Consider the following 21068-nt stretch of genomic DNA (forward strand, 5'->3'; position numbering starts at 1 on the left):
AATGAGTTATTCTAATGAGCTCTACCACCTATTTTTCTACAAAACAACCCCTTCTTATATTCATGAGGTTGTAACAAAAACCAGTTATGTCTAACCATCAGCAGTGCTACAACATTTGTAAAAGTCAGGTTTTCTGATCAGTGTGTTTTTTTAATTCTTCACCACCACTTCCTTTATCAATTCCCTTCCTGGGAAATGCCTATTCCAACTGACCCTCAGTGCTCCTAGTCCTTATCCAAGCTAAGAACTGATGCTTTTAAAAAGGCATGCTTGGGGGAGGGAGCCTTGGGAGAGAGCTTGTTGCAAGCAATTTTAAAGTTAAAAAAGCAAAATACAGGCACCATACAGGTAAGATGCTCTAACCAGATACCTAGTTTCTAGCTCTCTCTTATCTTGTTGAGACTCTAAAAACAAAAATAAAACATCGGGCCATCATACTTAACATTTCTGACTGGCCTTAACTATTTAGGAACGCCCTAGAGTAGTGATATTGCGGCCCCTTGGCACAGAGTGGTAAAGCAGCAGTACTGTGGTCTGAACTCTCTGCTCACGACCTGAGTCCAATTCCAGCGGAAGCTGGATTCAGGTAGCTGGCTCAGGTTGATTCAGGCTTCCATCCTTCCAAGGTCAGTAAAATGAGAACCCAGCTTGCTGAGGGAAAAGTGTAAAAGACTGGGGAAGGCAATGGCAAGCCACCCCTCAAAAAATGAAAGCAACGTCACCTCAGAGTCAGAAACGACTGGTGCTTGCACAGAGGTCCTTTCCTTCCAGAGCAGTGATAACTTGCTCAGCAGCTCAGGAGCCACCTGTGGCTCTTTGCCATGCCATCTGCGGCTCTTCTGTTCCCCCACATGGCACCTGCCTTGTGTTTCAGGAAAGTGGGCAAGATCCTTGCTCAGTGGGGCTTGTGGCTTCCCTCCTTGAAAGAACAGAGCAGTTGGAAACCTCCCTAAGGCCTTATGCTAAGGATGGAAGTAAACAGGGCGCTTTTTTTTGGAGCAGGAACTCCTTTGCTTATTAGGCCACACCTCCATGATGTAGCCACTCCTCCAAGAGCTTACAGGGCTCTTAGTACAGGGCCTACTGTACTATGGCCTGGGACCTGCCTACCTGAAGGACCGTCTCTCCCCACACGTTCCCCAGAGAGTACTGAGGTCTGGGACTCAAAACCTTCTCACCATCCCCGGGCCCAAGGAAGTCCGTCTCAAGACAACCAGAGACAGGGCCTTTTCTACAATGGCCCCCACATGGTGGAACCAGCTGCCGGAAGAGGTGAGGGCCCTGCGGGATCTTACTCAGTTCCGCAGGGCCTGTAAGACAACCCTCTTCCGGTTAGCTTATGCCGACTAGATAAATGTAGCTTATCAGATTTTAGTGAAATATACTGGATAGTTTTAATGTTAAGATTTTAAGGTTTTTAGGTTTTTTTAAATGTTTTGACTTTAAATGTATTAACTTTGTACCTTGTTTATTGTTTTGTCGTTGTTGTGAGCCGCCCTGAGCCACTTTCTGGGAAGGGCGGGATATAAATTATAGAATAAATAAATAAATAAATACTGTAAGATCCAGGATTGGGTACATAAGGGGTGTGTGGCCTAATATGCAAATGAGTTCCTGCTACAAGAAAAGCCCTAAAGCTTCTGAGATCTGACAAGACTGGGCTAGCATCTCTGTCTAAAAAGGATCTTGCATACCAGGAGACCCACTCAGGGCCAGTGTGTGGGGTTCTGCCGCCAGAGGGTGGGGCTGAGCGAGCTCTCCCAGAGCCCTTTCGAGGACAACTCCTACGAGAGCTATGGCTGACCCAAGGCCATTCCAGCAGCTACAAGTGGAGGAGTAGGGAATCAAACCCAGTTCTCCCAGATAAGAGTCCACGCACTTAACCACTACGCCAAACTGGCTCTCCAAAGTTCTGCCTGGCTGTAATAATTAAAGAAAGGCCTACAGGGAAAAAGTCAATGGGCGAGCATCTCTGAGGAAGCAAACTCCTGACAGCTTATGCTGGCATAGTTTCAGAGGATAGTCCTGTTGGTCTTCCACAGAAGAGCTAGATTTGAATCCGGTAGCACCTTGAAAACCAACAAAATTTGAGGGGAGGGGTATAAGCATTTGAAGATCTGATGAAATGAGCTTTGACACTTGAAAGCTTTCACCTTAAAAATCTTTATTCTCCGTCCCTTCGATATAATATTAAGTCACCTGCATTTGGTGAGAAACGTAATGTCTGTTTGTACCTGTACAAGTTTCTTTTGTATGGCTGAATGTGGTGCCTACCGTGGAGACAGGTCAAGATGGGTCGATGTGTTAGTCTGTCCCAGGGCTTTTTTTTTTGTAGCAGGAACTTCTTTACATATTAGGCTACACCCCCTTGATCACAGGATCATATAGTTGGAAGGGACCTCCAGGTCATCTAGTCCAACCCCCTGCACAATGCAGGAAACTCACAAATACCTCCCCCTAAATTCACAGGATCTGCACTGCTGTCAGATGGCCATCTAGCCTCTGTTTAAAAACCTCCAAGGAAGGAGAGCCCACCACCTCCTGAGGAAGTCTGTTCCACTGAGGAACTGCTCTGACTGTCAGGAATTTCCTCCTAATGTTGAGCTGGAAACTTTTTTGATTTAATTTCAACCCACTGGTTCTGGTCCTACCTTCTGGGGCCACAGAAAACAATTCCACACCATTCTCTATATTCCCTTCAAGTACTTGAAGATGGTAATCATATCACCTCTCAGCTGCCTCCTCTCCAGGCTAAACATGCCCAGCTCCTTCAACTGACGTAGGCCTACTGTAAGCTCTTGGAGGAGCTTAATAGGCAAAGGAGTTTCTGCTACAAAAAAAGCCCTGCCTAGTGGACTTGAATTAAACTATGTCGGAACAAACTTTGTTTGTTTTTAGACTGTTTTATTTTAAGAGTATCTCAGGAACTGTGCAGGATGTGATAAAATGCTACATGCAGGTGAGATTTCTTCCTACGTGATCACATCCATCCTCTCTTCTTCCTTGGTGATTTCTTTATGTCCAAACATGTTCTGGGAACTTTCATATGTGCAATACTATTGTAGGTCAGGAAAAAAAATTACAGTTCTATGTGCTTTCACGGGCATGGATTTTCCAGTGCCGAATTAGGTTGGGACTCTGTGTGAAGCTTTTCCCACATTCTGAGCATTTATACGGCTTCTCTCCAGTGTGGAGCCTCTGATGCCTAATCAGATGCGAGCTCTGGTTAAAGCTCTTGCCACAGTCAATGCATTTGTACGGCTTCTCGCCTGTGTGGATTCTCTGGTGTGTAAAAAGGTTGGTGCTCTGATTGAAGCTTTTGCCGCAGACGAAGCATTTGTACAATTTCTCTCCTGTGTGGATTCTCTGGTGCCTGACGAGGCCCGACTTGTCACAAAAGCTTTCACTGCAGTCTGTGCATTTGTACGGTTTCTCCCCTCTGTGGTATCTCTGATGGGTAATGAGGCTCCAGCTCCGATTGAAACTCTTCTCGCAATCAGTGCATTTGTAGGTTTTCTCTCCTGGGTGGATTCCCTGAGGAGTCATAAGGCTGGATTCATCACAAAATCCACCGTGGCAGAGGCTGTAGGACTTCTCATCTAAATGGATGGTTTGGTGGATAAAAAGACTTGAACTCTCATTAAAACTTTCTCCACAGTCAAAACATTTATACATCTCTTCCACTGAGTACGTATCCTCAGGCCCAAGTTGGCCCGATGGATTGTTGATATTCTTGCTGAAGTGTGAGGGGTTACTCAGGTCATTTCCTGTCTGAATTATCCTATGGGGAGGGAAGTTAGATTGAATAGAAATGACAATGTTGCTTTTGGAGCGTTTGCGGGGCTTCTGCCTAGTGTGGATTCTCTGGTGTGTAATCAGGTTCGAGCTACGGCTGAAGCTCTTCCCACAGCTCAAGCATTTGTACGGTTTCTCCCCAGTGTGGATTCTCTGGTGGGCTTTGAGGCTTGATTTCTCACAGAAGCTCTTGCTACAGTCTGGGCAATTGTACAGCTTCTCCCCCGTATGGAGCCTCTGATGAGAAGTGAGCCGCGTCCTCCGGTTGAACCTCTTTCCACATTCTGTGCATTGATAGGGTTTTTCGCCCGTGTGGATTCTCTGGTGAGTGACGAGGCTGGATTTGTGACTGAAGACCTGCCCACACACGGGACACTCGTTCCTTTTCTTTGCTTTCTGTTGTTCTTGCTGAAGGGATATTTCATAGAAGTCAGCATCCCGAGAATAAAAAAACTCATTCTTCCATTTCTCTGCTTGTTTTCTATCCTGCATTTTCAGTCCGCCCTGGAACCCCAAAATCTGTCCACCATTTTGATGCTTCATTCTTTCTGCCCATATCTCACAAGGTTTCTCCTCATTCTCATGCTTCCACCCTGAAACACGGATAGAATTATGATTAATAATAATCATGAATACTAGTAATAGTCAGGGGTGGAATTCTAGCAGGAGCCCCTTTGCATATTAGGCCACACCCACCTGGTGTAGCCAATCCTCCAACAGCTTACCAAAAAAAGCCTTGTAAGCTCTTGGAGGATAGGCTACACCAGGGGGTGTGACCTAATATGCAAAGGAGCTCCTGCTAGAATTCCACCCCTGGTAATAGCATTGTTATTCAACAATAACAGCATTCAGTGATTATATTAGCAGTGAAGATTCTCATAGTATTAGAAAGAATAGCATCTATTTATTATCAATAATGTATTAATTAAATAATTTATACTCCATCCTTCTGCCTGCGACGGGGCCACCAAGGTGGCCAACAGATTAAAAAAATACAAAATAGAAGCATGTCCTAAAAAACCATTTAAACCCAAACAAAAAAACCCTATTAAAGTCATTAAAACTAATTAATAGCCAGGGTATAAATACTTCTCTCACCTTTAAAAAAACTGCTCAATTGGACTAACAAAAAAAAAATCAAAATACCATTTAAAAATACACACACATTGTCCGCCCCCCCAAAGCATTTCTTTTCATGTTACTTTTAGTTATTAAAATATTTATACCCAGCTTCTCCCTGTAAAACTCTGCAAAAGTCAGCTCTTAATATGAATGGCCTTTCTCCCCGTAAGTTAATTGCCTAAATAAAAATGTATATTAGAAACACTAAGAATGTTAAGAGAAGCCACGTTGGATCAGGCCAGTGATCACTCCAGTCCCACATTCTGTGTCATATGGTGGCTGAAACCCAGGTGCCATCAGGAGATCCACCAGCAGGGCCAAAACTCCAGAAGCCTTCCCACTGTTGACTCTCCCAAGCACCAAGAAGACAGTGCATCACTGCCCCAGACAAAGAACATAAGAGAAGCCATGATAGATCAGGCCACTGATACATCCAGTCCAATACTCTGTGACCAATTCCCCACTAGCCTTATGCCGCTCTCACTCTCCTCTTCTCTGCGGGGCTCCCATCAGATTTTGCACTATCTGCCCTGGGGCTGCAACTCGCTCTGCTTTTTTCGCGCAGCAAACAAATCCTCTAAAAATCGGTTTCTGTTTGCCGCGCGATAAAGGTGAAGGGCAGATAGTGTGAAATTCGACAGAAGCCCCATGGAGAAGAGGAGCATGAGAACGGCATAAGGCTAGTGGGGAATCGGTCTGTGTCACACAGTGGCCAAAACCCAGGTGCCATCAGGAAGGTTTTAATGCAGGAGAGGAATTTCTGATTATAATGATTGTTTGATTTATTGAGATACCTATCCCTTGCCTTCCTCCCCAGTGGGGACTCAAAGCAGATTTGTCCTCCTCTCCTTCATCTTAGACTCACAACACCCACATGAGACAGGTCAGACTGAGGGTGTATGATTGGTTCATGGTCTCCTAGTGAACTTCTGTGGCAGAGTGAGGATTCAAAACCAGGCCTGCCAGATCCTAATCCAACACACTAAACAGCAATGTCTGTGCCACTGAAGAATACCCACAGTTTTCAAACATTAAGAAGGTGCCCCAACGCTGAAGGTACCTGCTGATCTCTCTTCTGTGCTGATACAGCGGTCACGTAGCTCCTCATCTTCCAGCCAACAGATGAGTTCAGGTTTGGGAATCAGAAGATGTTCTGATGAAGAAATCAACAAAGCGGGTTATTGATGTCTTATAAGACAGTTGTCGCTCGGTACAGACGAACTGAGGGCCCACAGTGAACTGTGGTGGGCATAAATCACTGGAAAACCCATCGTGACCCAATTTTGCCCCCTTCAGGTTGCTATAATAATAGCAATAATAATTGAGAGCCAGTTTGGTGAAGTGGTTAAGTGCGCGGATTCTTATCTGAGAGAAATGGGCTTGATTCCCCACTCCTCCACTTGCAGATGCTGGAATGGCCTTGGGTCAGCCATAGTTCCTGCAGAGTTATCCTTGAAAGGGCAGCTGCTGTGAAAGCTCTCTCAGCCTCACCTACCTCACAGGGTGTCTGTTTTGGGGGGAGGTGGCGGTAAAAGCAGATTGTGACTACTCAGACTCTAAGATTCAGAGTAAGTCCAATATCTTCTTCTTCTTCTTATAAATTATTAGAAGCACAATAAAACCAGCTTCTGCCTGTTTTAGCCCCTTCCCCTTTAACTGACACTCAGTTGCTCTTGGAGGAGAATAAGCAAACTCAGTGCTTATCCATCTTATTTTATAGGTGTGTGTGTGTGTGTGTGGAGGGGGTGTCTTTAATCTGTATATCTGTTTATTTGGAATATTTCTGTGCCACCTCTTCAGTGTCCTGCGGGGAAATCCCAGAAGATACCAATGGGTAGCCATGTTAGTCTTTGGCAACAGATCAAAATTCAAGTCCAGTAGCACTTTAAAGACCAACAAAATTGACCAGGGTTTGAGCTTTTGTGAGTCAACACTCATTTTGTCAAAAACCTTACTCTTGTCTGTGGGCCTCATCATTTTGCTGTCTTGCTCACAGGAACTTCATCATCGTGCTTATGACAAAGACCGGTTGATATGTGGATACCTATGAGATTTCGGTATCTAACCAACTGCCCGGCAAGCACGCATCAAGATATATCCTCTTTTGATGGAGTATTTATTTACTTGAAAGGTTTCTACTCCACCTTCCACCAGGTGGCTTTCAAAGTGGCTTGTGTGATAAATTAACAACACAAGAACAAAAATAAAATACAAGTTCAAGACAGAAGGTTGCAGAAAGAAAAAAAAGTGTTAAGAAGAGTTGAAGAAGAGTTTGTAAGCCGCCCTGAGACTCCTTTGGGTAGTAAAGAGTGGGATATAAAAACAATCTCCTTCCCTTTGTAGTAATATAGTGGGTTCAATGCATGAAGGAGACACGGTTACAGTGATCATAGCTCGCTTAAGTCACAGCATCGTAACGACTGAACTAGAAGACTGCTAAACTGGGCCAACGGGGCCAGCTATATACAGTCCTGGGTTCCCGCACTAGAATGCCATTAGATCACATACAGCCGGGGCTACGCGAACTGCACTGGTTGCCAGTTACCTACTGGGTTCGTTACAAAGTGCTGGTTATTACTTTTAAAACCCTATATGGCCGAGGACCTGCCTACCTGAGGGACCATCTCTCCCCATACGAACCCCAGAGGGTACTGAGGTCAGCAGGGAAGAACCGGCTGACTATCCCTGGACCAAAGGAGGCCAAACTTCAAAACACCCGTACACGGGCCTTCTCCATCGCAGCTCCACAACTATGGAACCAGCTCCCGGAAGAAGTGCGAGCCCTGCGGTGCCTTGACCAGTTCCGCAGGGCCTGCAAGGCCACTCTTTTCAGGATGGCCTTTGCTGGCTGAGAGACTGCTGTGGGTGACTTCGCTATTATCATTTATAAATGGAATTAGCACCTGGAAATCTGTTAATTGGAATGTTTTAAAGTTAATGTGATTTTAAACCCTGTATAATTTTATGAAATGTTGTTAGCCACCCTGAGCCCGCCTCGGCGGGGAGGGCGGGATATAAATAATTTTTTATTATTTTATTATTATTATTATTATTATTATTATTATTAGATCATTTGAACCAGCAAGGGGCCTCTGGTTGGACCAGGGCAGCAGGAATTTGGATCTACTGCTCATTGTTCTAGAGTCCCCAAGCTCAGTCCAATAAGCCAGGCAGGAAAACTAGTAAAGAACATCCCCAAGAGTCCACACACACAACACTTTGTCTCCCCACAACAGACACCCTGTGAGGTAGGTGGGGCTAAAAGAGCTCTGGGAGAGCTGCTCTTGAGAGAACAGCTCTGAGAGAACTGTGGCTGGCCCAAAGTCACTCAGTTGGCTGCACATGGAGGCGTGCAGGGTGTTGGACTAGATGACCCTGGGGTCCCTCCCAACTCTATGATTCTATGAGCGGGGAATCAAACTCGGTTCTCCAGATTGGAGTCCACCACTCTTAACCACTGTGCCACAGCTGACTCTCAAGATATATCCTCTTTTGGTATAGTATATATTTACTTGAAAGGTTTCTACTCCACCTTCCACCAGGTGGCTTTCAAAGTGGCTTGTGTGGTCAATTAACCACACAAGAACAAAAACAAAATACAAGTTCAAGAGAGAAGTTTGCAGAAAGGAAAAAAAAAGCAGCTTAAGAATATTTTAAAAATCAGTCCCATATTACAACCTTAGAGAAAACCTAGCAGAAGACAATAGATTAAACCTGGACAGTAGATCAGGCAAATGAGGCTGGGGAAGAAATATTCCGCCAGTCTAGGTATCACCACCAAAGAGACTGTCTATGGGGACCACCAGGGCTTTTTCTGTAGCAGGAACTCCTTTGCATATTAGGCCACACCTTCCCGGATGTAGCCAATCCTCCAAGAGCTTACAGGGGCTCTTAGTACAGGGCCTACTGTAACCTCTTGGATGACTGGCTACATCAGGGGTGTGTGGCCTAATATGCAAAGGAGTTCCTGCTACCAAAAAAAAAGCCCTGGGACCATAGAAAAGAGCCTCAGCAGATGATCTCAACTGATTAATGTGTTCCTACTGGAAAAGGTGGCCAGCTGTGTTTATTCGAGAGCATGCCTCTTTGAGTTCCCATCTTACTGCGCTCCAGGTCACAGCCCAAGTCCTTTGCTGCTGCTTTACACGTTTGTCTGGGGCAGCAGAAAAGAGCAAGAGTCCAGCAGCACTTTAAAGACTTAACAGAAATTGCGCACAGCTATGTAAAACACAGGAAAATGCACTCTTCATACAATTATCTTATATCACAGTGGACTTTATATGTTTATATGTTTTGTACAACAGTAAATATGAAGTTATACGCCATTACTCTTTTAATACAAAACGTTCCGATCCTATGTCTACAGCAGTAGCAATGTACTGGTAAGTTACTCAATCCACATCTCATTGAACAAGTCCACTCTACAAAACAAAAGTCCTTCAAACAGAGTGCTCAAGGAATTATTTAACAAGACAAAAAACTCTGGAAGACAACTCTGGACGACAATAAAACTCTTAGAAAGAAGCTGAAGTCTCTTGCTCCTGGGGCCCCTTACCTGACGATCCCCAGAATGTTTGGACCCAACTCCCTGACACTTTTCCTGCCCTTCTCAGGAACCACCAGCTGTCTATCTACTTCCCAGGTCTCCTGTCTGCCCTGCTCCCGGATAACCTGGTCAGAGAGAGTCTCCAAAGATCCCACTTCCTGATCCACAGCCACTTGGTGAACTGGTTCCAACCTAAGGTCACTCCCAACCTCCTCCTGGAACCCCTCCCATTCCCCCAAGCCCTCAGCTATGTGCTCCTATGAGCCCACATTAGCCTTGCTGCTCTCAGAACACTTCCATCTTTCCACCGGAAGTACGGCTGGGATTTCCTCCTCACCAATAATTTAAACAGAACGGAAAGGCCTTCCACAGTTGCACAAGTGGTCACTCCGACCTACAGTTTAAGAATCTGACAAGCGCAAGCCATTAACAGAAATTATGTCAGGGGATGAGCTTTCGTGAGTCACTGCTCACTTCGTCAGATTTCAGCTAGAATGTGAGTCCATCTGTCCTACATATAGGAAAGTGGAGTGATCTCAGATGCCAAATGACTTTAGCAGGCAAATGACAACAGCAGGCGTGATTCTAGTTGTATCTGAAGAAGTGAGCAGTGACTCACAAAAGCTCCTCTCCTGCCACCAATTTTGTTAGTCTCTACCATGCTCCTGGGCTCTTGCTCTTTTCAGCTGCTGCGGATAGACTAACACGGCTACCTATCTTGATCTACTTTTGTCTGCATTGCCAAACCACACTTCCCATCAATCAGTCTGGCCCTCTTCTCCCTGAGGATGGCCACATTCGAATGGCCCATGGGGGTTGTGACAGTCTTCAGAAATAGGGTTGCCTGTTCAAGAAATATCTGGGGACTCGGGGGGTGGAGCCAGGAGACTTTGGGGGTGGAGCAAGGGTGTGACAAGCATAATTGAACTCCAAAGGGAGTTCTGGCCATCACATGTAAAGGGACCGCACACCTTTTAAATGGCTTCCCTCCTTTGGAAATAAAGGATAGGGGCACCTATTTTTTGGGGCTCATAGAATTGGACCCCTGGTTTGAAACTTGGAGAGCATTTTGAAGACAGGCACCAGATGCAATGCTGAAAATTTGGTGCCTCTACTTCAAAACACAGCCCACATAGGGCCTCAGATACCTCCAGATCAATTCTCCATCCTACCCAATGGGAATCGGTCTCCATAGGGAATAATGGAGTTCCCAGCAGACATTTCCGTCCCCCCCTTTCTAATGAACCTGAAGTGGGGGGAGGGCCTCCAAACTGGGGGTCCCCTGCCCCCACGTGGGGATTGGTGTCCCTATTCAGAAATAAACTGCTAGCAGTTTTCTCCAGCAGCAAGGACAAGGATGGTATCGCTTTACTCTGCTCTGGTAAGACCTCCCCTGGAGTATTGTGTTCAGTTTTGGGCACCACATTTTAAGAAGAATATAGACAAGCTGGAACAGGTCCAGAGGAGGACAACGAAGATGGTGAGGGGTCTGGAGACCAAGTCCTATGAGGAAAGGTTGAAGGAGCTGGGGATGTTTAGCCTGGAGAGGAGGCGGCTGAGAGGTGATATGATCACCATCTTCAAGTACTTGAAGGGCTGTCATATAGAGCATGGATGGCCAACAGTAGCTCTTCAGATTTTTTTTGCCTACAACTCCCATCAGCCCCAGCCATTGGCCATGCTGGCTGGGGCTGATGGGAGTTGTAGGCAAAAAAAAATCTAGATAGCTACCATTGGCCACCCCTGATATAGAAGATGTGGAATTGTTTTCTGTGGCCCCAGAAGGTAGGACCAGAACCAATGGATTTAAATTAAAAGAGTTTCCGGCTCAACATTAGGAAGAACTTCCTGACAGAGCGATTCCTCAGTGGAACAGGCTTCCTCGGGAGGTGGTGGGCTCTCCTTCCATGGAAGTTTTTAATCAGAGGCTAGATGGCCATCTGACAGCGATGAAGATCCTGTGAATTTAGGAGGAGGTGTTTGTGAGTTTCCTGCATTGTGCAGGGAGTTAGACTAGATGACCCTGGAGTCCCTATGATTCTAAGGAACAGACCCCAGAGACCGTAAGCAAGAACAGGGGCACCCCCTCGCCTCTCTGGCTTTCCCTCAGCAGATTTCGACAAAGGCCAAAGGAAATGCTTACCCAGCAAGGCCACATTCCCATAATTCTCCACCATGACCTCCCTGTACAGAGCCCGTTGGCTGGAATCCAGCATGCTCCACTCTTCCTCAGTGAAACACAGGGCCACTTCCTCAAAAGTCACCAGCTTCTGTGAGAGAAAGAAAGAAGTGTGTCTTCCCCACAGCTTACCCCAGAGAGAGGGTGAAAATTCTCGTTAGATCAAGATAGGCCAAGAAGCGTTCAGGCCTCAGTGATCAGAGTGCCTGCCTTACATGAAGAAGGTCCCAGGTGCAGTTGCTGGTATCTCCAGTTACAAAAGATAAGAATATGCATAAGAGAAGCCATCTTGGATCAGGCCAATGGCCCATCCAGTCCAACACTCAGTGTCACACAGTGGCCAAAACCAGGTGCCATCAAGAGGTCCACCAGCTGGGCCAGGACTCCAGAAGCCCTCCCACTGTTGCCTCCCAAGCATGATCTCATGGGAAAGATCTCATGGGAAAAACCTTTCTCTCCCTGAGAACCTGGAGAGCAGCTGCCAGTCAAAGGAGACATTATTGTGCTAGAATTTACCAATAGTCTGATTGAGAAAAAACCAGCTTCATCTATCCAAACTGAAAGGAGGGCATCAGACAGACCTCCAGAGGGACAGGATTCCATAGCTGGGCCACTGTTTCCATTCTGTCAGAAAGAGGATGTGATTTAGAATGCCTCAATGTTGCCACTTCAGTGCCTGTGAGAAAGACAAGGGTATTGAGATTTGTAGTTAGTAATGTTTGTTTCTCTTTTTTATGTATGTAAGATCTTTTTTCCTTATATCACTTTCCCCAACCTGCTCCCCACCACCCTTGAAATTTAATAAAACATTTATACTAAAAGAAGAGATTGGGAGATAAATAGGTATTATAAACAATCTCCTAGCCCTGGGCCTTCTATTTTTTCCCCATTAATCTTTTTTTCTTTTAAAAACATGAAAATGGTTTGCCATAGGGTTGCCAATCCCCAGGTGGGGGCAGGGGATCCCCTGGTTTGGAGGCTCTCCCCCCGCTTCAGGGTCATCAGAAAGCAGGGGGGAGGGGAGGGAAATGTCTGCTGGGGACTCTGTTATTCCCTATGGAGATTTATTCCCATAGAAAATAATGGAGAATTGATCCGCGGGTATCTGGGGCTCCGGGGTGGCTGTTTTTTGAGGTAGAAGCACCAAGTTTTCAGTACAGCATCTAGTGCCTCTTTCCAAAATATCCCCCAAGTTTCAAAACGATTGGACCAGGGGGTCCAATGCTATGAGCCCCAAAAGAAGGTGCCCCATCCTTCATTATATGGAAGGAAGGCATTGAAAAGGTGTGCCGTCCCTTTAAATGTGATGGCCAGAACTCCCTTTGGAGTTTAATTATGCTTGTCACAGCCTTGATCTTGGCTCCACCCCTAATGTCTCCTGGCTCCACCCCCAAATTCTCCTGGCTCCACCCTCAAAGTCCCCAGATATTTCTTAAATTGGACTTGGCAGCCCTAGTTTGCCATGAATAATTCTTTTTATAGGGAAGGGGGCATGGGTGATTTTGTAGAACCAAGGGATCCATGGTCAAAAATGTTTTGGGAACCATTGCTCTAACCAGCACACCACAGTGGCGCTTTCCTTCTTAACCCTCTAGGAATTTGAAAATAACCAGTCCCACATAGCCAAAACAGCACAGCTGTTCAGGCAGGCCTGGAGAGTTCAAAGAATGATTCAAGATTGGAGTCACCATTTCATATGCAATCAGATCACTTGGAATTAGAAACAAGTAATAATTTAAAAAACCATCTCTTGTCTCGTATAAAAACCGAAGAGGCACTCAAGACCTGTCCATGCCCTTCCTCAAATTATGGGGGCACTAAGTATGAAGTACATAAAAATAATTCATAAGAAAATAACCCTTAAGGCATCAGTATTTTCTCTCCCTCTCTTAGTTATACCAGTAAAATAAATTTCCAAAACGTACTGAATATTAAGCCTTCTGTCAGTACTTTGATTCAACGATATTTCTTTGTACTCAATGTATTTTTCTTATCATCTTGCTTTTATGTTGGTAATTTAGAAGGTTCTTTTCTATGTTTACCTTTTGTCTCATTTGTAGAGTGTTTATTCCTGGTTTCCCCCACCTTTTTTTACTATTTTGTTTTAAAAAAAAATTTTTTAAAGCAGTCTCTCTTATGGAGTTACCAGGTTCCAAACGTCAAAAGCATGTGGGATCAAAGTACAAACTAATTTTTAAAAGGTATTCAAGAAGTGCTATGGGTGACCATTCCCTTGTGTCCTGCGATATGAGCATGCACACTGGCAGAAGAAACAACCTACCCCAGGGGTCTGTGTCTGTGGGCCCAACGGTGCTTGCCAACACCTTTTCTGACACTGCCAACTGTTTTAAGAAAATAGTAATTGGGACTTTTGCTCAGCAAAGCTTCTTGGTTGGCCACTGCAGATTTTATTAGGTTTTTTGAAAATGTTGTTTCGGCAGCTGCTGCCACTACTGTGCAAGGATCTTCTCTGTGTGACTGAAGATAAACTGCAGGCAGCCATTTTGTGGCTGGCTCCATCTCCTGTAGCAGCCATTTTGTGGCTGTGCCCACTCTGCTGTGTCAGAATTACAAAGGTGTCCATAGGCTCAAAAAGGTTGGGGACACCTGATGTAGTCCCCCAAAGTGATGCGTACTTTACCTGTAGAAACAGGAAGTGAGGACATTTTTCATATGTCACCAAGGGATTATAGAAATAGCCCACGAATTGTGGCCACTGGCCACCTTTGAGAGATGGAAGCATGGTCTACACTTGCAGCAGAATGAGGAGGTAGAATCCTGAATGGATGGTATTCCTGTAAGCAGGGGATGGGGGAATTATCTTTGGATGATCCCCTATGTAAAACAAAATACTCCCTGTAATTTTTAAAATAAAAATACTTTAGTAAAACAAGTTCTAGTTCAAGTTTCTCCCTGTTTGTATGAATTTTCTCTCTGGATGGAGTTTATTGAATAGGAGAATGCTCATTGTCCCCCTCCTCACAGCCTGAAGTGACAGAATCCAACTTTCCACCTCAAAACTTCGCCTCCTCATTCTGAGGCTAGAAATTTCAAATTGCACCATAGTTGGAGCATTTCAAATCCTTACCCAGTGAGATATCATCTTCCTCAAGCTCCTGTGCTATCCCCTCGATCAGCAGGTCCCCTGACACAGTCTTCTTTGCCTTGGGAAGGAAAAAGTTCATTTGTATTTACGAATGCCTGTTTCAGGGGAAACCAATTCCTTGGAGCGAGGAGGGATGAAGTAAGAAGAGGAACGTCACGAATACCACCCCCTAGAACAGGGGTGGCCAAACTGTGGCTCGGGAGCCACATGTGGCTCTTTCACACATATTGTGTGACTCTTGAAGCCCCCACCGCTCCATTGGGTGGCTTGGAGAAGACATTTGTCTCTTTAAATCACTTCGCCAAGCCAGTCAGTGGCTTGGAGAATGCATTTAAAGTTAAAGTTGCTTTCTTTCCACCTCTTTCTCCCTTCCTCCATCTATTTGTCCTTCCTTCCTTCCACTCTCAAGCATCTAAAATTCATGTCTTGCGACTCTCGAACATCTGACATTTATTCTCTGTGGCTGTTATGTTAAGCAACTTTGTCCACCCCTGCCCTAGAGCCTTTACTGTGTGTGCCCATAACTCCTATGAAACAGCCCGGCTCAATCAAGGGGGCCAGGCAGGGAAGGAGATCATGGGATCACGTTCAGCAGTTCATCAACAAAGCAAACTCCTTCTCAGACAGTTTCTACAGCAGGTCAACACAGCAAGCAGGTTGTAAAGCAGGGTTCCCCAGAGCTCACGGGTGCCAAGATGCCCACCAGTATTTCTCCTGACTCTCACCAAGATTTTAAGAAAGTGTGTATGGCTTTTGTAATTCAGGGCTTGTTACTGGCTGGCTGCATTCAAATGAAAGTGTTTTCCATGGATGTAAGAGCAGCACTGGAGGGGCAGGGGGACTAGTAAGTATTCAGACTTGCAGTTCTGTTCCCCATTTCCTTCTATATAATTTCCCTTTCACTTCTCCTGGGCTTTCCTTAGCTTCTTTTATCCCCTTCTGAGATCCTTTGCAAAGTGAGGAGAAAGGTATTGTCTTGGACTCTGCCTCCTGAGGCAGCCATTTTAGGTCTGGCCCCACCCCCTGCGACAGCCATTTTGAGAAGGGGCTCACGGCCCCTTCTCAAAATTCCAAAGGTAGCTGTAGGCTCTAAAAGAGACCCCAGTAGTAAAGTTCTAATGACCTTGCATTCTTCCTTGACCCTCCTGAAAAAAGCAGGAAAAAAAACATTCTCACCTGAACTTCCTGGTTCCTGACTTCTTGCTGCTTCAGCAGATAATCCTCTGCTAGGACAACAGCTTGGAGACAGGTCTCTGCTCCCCCTTTCCGGACCCACCTCTGCATTTCCTTTGGCAGAGTGCTCAGGAATTGCTCCAGGACCACCAGATCCAGAATCTGCTCCTTGGTGAACATATCAGGCCTCAACCAATGATGGCAAAGTTCCTCGAGTCGGCTGCAAACATCACGTGGCCCCTCGGCCTCCTGGTAACGGAACCACCGGAAGCGCCGGCGCCGCATGTCAGTGCCATCGATGTCCTCCTCTGAGGGGCTCTGTGCAGACCCTTCCCAGAATCCCTTGCCAGCGGCACTGCCAGGGCTTCTTCCTGGGCTCTCGCTTGCCCCAAGGTCAACTGCATCTTGCTCTTCCTCATCCTCTCCCAGCTCTGCCTCCAATGGAGGATCCAGGGCCAGAAGGGCTTTTTGCTTCATTGCCCTGAGCTTCTCTAAGGCAACTCCTTAGTCCCAGAAGTAAAAGAATCTTGCTTTGATGCACTGCCAATTGCTAATGATACCCACAAAGGGCAATACGTTGCAAACAAGACAGGATATGAGTCCAGGCTGCAAATTTCTTTCTGAGGAAGCAACACAAATGCCAAGGATGAGGTTAAACACTGGGAACAGAAGAGACAGTTATTTGTCCTCCTAAGATTGAATAAGCAACAAACCATCATATTTTCAAGAGACAGATGGGCTCTCCCTGCCTCTGTTCTTCTTTCATGACAGGCAGCATGGCGTCGGGCAGGTGTCAAACATGTGGCCCGGGGGCCAAATCAGGCCCCCGGAGGGTTCCTATCAGGCCTTCGAGCAACTGGCTAGCGTCTGCTTCCTTCTCCCTCTCTCTTGCTTCCTTCTGCATCACAGCTTGTTCTGCCAGCCTTGCTGAATTGCACAGCAGAGCTACTGAGCCAAGCCTCTCTTCCTTCTATTGGCTGATGCTCCTCCCTCTCCGGGTCCCCTGGGGAAAGAAGAAAAGAGCCAGAGCTTCCTTTGCCCAATTCCCTGGATTGCACAGGAGAAGTAAAAAGAAATTACCTTTAAGACCAACCAGAGATAATGTTTTAAGCATGTTTAAGTTTTTTAAAAAGAAAACCTTTACTTTAATTTGTCTGTGTCCTTTATACAGTTTATGTCTCTGCTACCTAATCATAAATAGGTACATGCATGGCCCGGCCTGACATGGCCTGGTGCAACAAGGTCTCATTTATGTCAGATCTAGCCCTGCCCTAGAAGGCCTACAAGCTTCCCCATTATTGTGTCTCCTCCAGTGGTATTCAAAAGTTTACTGCCTCAGAACGTGGAGGTTTCATTTAGTCATCACAGCTATTAGCCAGCGATGGACCACAACTAGTGAACCAGCTGGCACTGGACAAGACAATTACACAGGTCATATATTTTTCAGAGAGGTCAGCAAGTTATCGACACGAAGCAAAAGCACAAACGAAACAGTTTTACGGCATTTCATCCACTAGCACATTGAGAAATCCACAAGAGTTTATGCACAAGAAGCTACAATTGCAGCCACATTCCTGAAATATAGTAGAAAAGAGCAAGAGTCCAGGAGCACCTTAAAGACTAATAAAATGTGTGGCAGGGGATGAGATATCATGAGTCACTGCTCACTTCTTCAGCTACCTGCACATTTGAAGGACCATCTGTGCCAAGGATGGCCAAACTTGCTTAACGTAAGAGCCACATAGAATAAACCTCAGCTGTTGGAAAGCCGGAAGGGAGGGAGGGAAACAGAAGGGTAGAGGTGGAAAGAAAGCAACTTTAACTTCAAATACATTCTCCAAGCTGCTGGCTGGCTTGGCGAAGTGATTTATAGAGACAAATGCTTTCTTCAAACTGGCTGACGGGGCAGTGGGGGCTTCGAGAGCCACACAATGTTCTGTGCAGTTATCTGAGGAAATGAGCAGTGACTCACAGAAGCTCATCCCCTGCCACAAATTTGGCCCTTCAAATATGCAGGCATCTGAAGACGTGAGCAGGGACACACAAATGCCTGCCACAAATTTTGTTATACTCTAGAAAGCTTATACCCTGTTATCAGTGTTGTTAATCTTTTAAGGTGCCGCTGGACACTTGCTCTTTTCTACTGCTACCGACTGACTAACACAACTACCTATCTTGATCTTTCTGGAATATAGCAAATAAAAGATTTATTTATTTGACTTGACAGCGGGTCAGAACAGTTCACTCTAGCGGCCCACAACAGCTCTATTAAAAATGCTGCTGCTTACAGAAAATAAACAGTGTGAGAGATCCTTAAATGCCCTCTGCAGCAACCTATGACTGCCAGTGTTCACAAATAGGACTGATTTTTCCGGAATCTGAATTCCATGAGCTTGTCTTCTTCTCCAGGCCATCGTTTGCATCAAGCTTGTCTCCCCTCCTTCGCCTCCCAATTCACTGTCAACCTACCAGATCTCTTGCAAGATCTTCTGAGGCAGATGACTGGAAATTCAAAGGCCGCTTTCGCAGGGGAGGGGACAGGGCTGGCAGGAAGCACCTCTGGCGATGCACCCTCCCTTCTTCCCAGCAAGGCCTCTCTAGGAATTGACACTCAGTTAGATTAACCCTCAAGACGACTGGTAAGTTACTGAGCGGCAATTTAACAGCAATACGCCTAAGAACAGAAGATGAGTTCTGCTGGATCAGAGCTATAGTCCATCTAGTCCAGCATCCTGTCTCACCCAGTGGCCAATCAGAACAACGTTTGAGTCCAGTGGCACCTTTAAGGACCAACATAGTTTAATTTGGGGTTAGTATTAAAGTTCCTTGGACTGCCAGAAGATCAAATCAGTCAGTCCTAAGGGAAATCAACCCTGACTGTTCCCTGGAAGGTCAGATGCTGAAGCTCAAATTTGGCCATCAAATGAGAAGGGAGCACTCCCTGGAGAAGATCCTGATGCTGGGAAAGACAGAAGGCAAAAGAAGAAGGGGACGGCAAAAGATGAGATGGCTGGACAGTGTTACTGATGTAACTAACATGAATTTAAGCAGACTTCGAGGATGGTGGAAGACAGGAGGGCCTGGCGTGACTTGGTCCATGGGGTCGCAAAGAGTCGGACTCGACTGCGACTGAACAACAACAAAAATTAAAGATGCCACTGGACTCCAACTTTGTTCTGTTGCAGTCCAGTGGCACATTTAAGACGAACAAAGTTTTATTCAGAACGTACGCTTTCATGTGCATACACACTTAATCAGACGGAATCTTTGTTCTGTTGCTTGAGAACAACACGACTACCCACCTGAATCTATCTTGGTGGCCAGCCAGTTCCTCTGGATGACTAACAATATGCATAGAGGGTGAGGCCTTCCCCTGATGTTACCTCCTGGCTCCAAGATTCAGAGGTTGACTGTCTCTGAATATGGATGCCCCCCCCTCCCAGTCACCATGATTAGTAGCCACTGATAGACCCAACCTCCATGAATCTATCTCATCCCCTTTTAAAACTGTTTATTCCCATAGCCATCACTAAATCCTCTGGCAGCAAATTCCACAGAAGAAGATGATGATGATGATATTGGATTTATAGCCCGCCCTCAGAGTCTCAGAGCGACTCACAATCTCCTTTATCTCCCTCCCCCACAACAGACACCCTGTGAGGTGGGTGGGGCTGAAAGGACTCTCACAGCAGCTGCCCTTTCAAGGACAACCTCTGCCAGAGCTATGGCTGACCCAAGACCGTTCCAGCAGCTGCAAGTGGAGGAGTGGGGAATCAAACCCGGTTCTCCCAGATAAGAGTCCACACACTTAACCACAACACCAAACTGGCTCTCTATTTAAGACCAACAAAGTTTTATTCAGAACATAAGTTCTGAATAAGTTTTATTCCGAACGTAACCATTCCCTGTGTAAATAAGTGTTTCCTTTTGTCTGTCCTGAATCTACTGCCCTTGAGTTCTAGTATTACGGGAGGGGAGAACAATTCCTTTTTGTTAGCTCACTCCACCCATGCATCATTTTATAAACCTCTATCACATCTCTCCCCCCCCCCTTAGTCATCTCTTTTCTAAACTGAAAAATCCCTGATTCTTCAGCCATTCCTGATAGGGAAGAGGCTCCAACCCCCACATCATCTTGGCTGTCCTCCTCTGTACTTTTTCCAGGTCTGCCATGTCCTTTTGGACTACAGTGCCTGAAATGGTGCACAGTATTCCAATTGAGTGCCACATGGCACAGAGTGATAAAGTGCAGTAGTGCAGTCTGAACTCTCTGCTCACAACCTGAGTTCGATCCCACCGGGAACTGGGTTCAGGTAGCCAGCCCAAGGTTGACTCAGCCTTCCATCCTTCCGAGGTTGGTAAAATGAGTACCCAGCTTGCAGGGGCATAGATGACTGGGGAAGGCAGTGGCAAACCACCCCATAACAAAAACTCTGCCAAGAAAATGTCGTGATGTGACAACAAAATGTCATGACGTGACAACACCCCATGGGTCGCCAACGACCTGGTGCTTGCACAGGGCACTACCTTTACCTTTTAAAAAAAAATTCCAAATGAGGCTGCACCATATATCTACACGGGCATTGCAATACTGGCATCTGCATAGGGATGCCAGCCTCCGGAATTACAGCTGTGACACACCCTGAGCCCACCCATGTGGGAGGGAGGAATGTAAGTCAAATAAACCAAATCAGCTCATCTTGAGACTACAGAGATCAGTTCCCTTGGAGAACACTGATGCTTTGTTCAGCATTCAATTTTTTTATCGGGGGCAGGGCTAGAGGACTGTCCAGGCTGGAAAACTCTTTGACATTTTGGGGGGAGCTGCCCATGAAAGGGGGGGGGGGGCGTTGAGAGGGGAAGAACCGCAGCAGGGCATAATACCTCACAGTCAACCCTTCAAAGGAACTATTTTTCTCCAGGGGGAGCACTATGGAGTTAGGTTTGCCAGCCTCCCAGATGGTGGCTGGAGATATGCTATTCCAATTAATTTCCGGGTTTCATCAGTTCACCTGGAGAAAATGGCCACTTTGGAAGGTGGACTCTGTGGCATTATACCCGGCTGAAGTCCCTTCCCTTCTCAAATTGTGCCATCCTCAGGCTCCACATCTCCCTTAAATCTCCAGATATTTCCCAACCTGGAGCTG

General features: G+C 46.0%; 1 protein-coding gene across 1 annotated transcript; it reads right to left on the reverse strand.

Moving 5' to 3' along the window:
• Positions 1-3087: 3087 nt before the first annotated feature.
• On the reverse strand, positions 3088-16518 carry LOC132571850 (zinc finger protein 436-like). Its single transcript, XM_060238644.1, has 6 exons — positions 15925-16518; positions 14731-14806; positions 12224-12318; positions 11607-11733; positions 5978-6070; positions 3088-4388 (listed from the first exon to the last, which is right to left on the reverse strand). The coding sequence occupies exons 1-6, from the start codon at positions 16396-16398 to the stop codon at positions 3088-3090; spliced, it is 2166 nt and encodes a 721-aa protein (XP_060094627.1). The 5' UTR covers positions 16399-16518.
• Positions 16519-21068: the final 4550 nt, after the last annotated feature.

This window comes from Heteronotia binoei, chromosome 5, assembly GCF_032191835.1.
Source record: "Heteronotia binoei isolate CCM8104 ecotype False Entrance Well chromosome 5, APGP_CSIRO_Hbin_v1, whole genome shotgun sequence".
Classification (NCBI taxonomy): domain Eukaryota; kingdom Metazoa; phylum Chordata; class Lepidosauria; order Squamata; family Gekkonidae; genus Heteronotia; species Heteronotia binoei.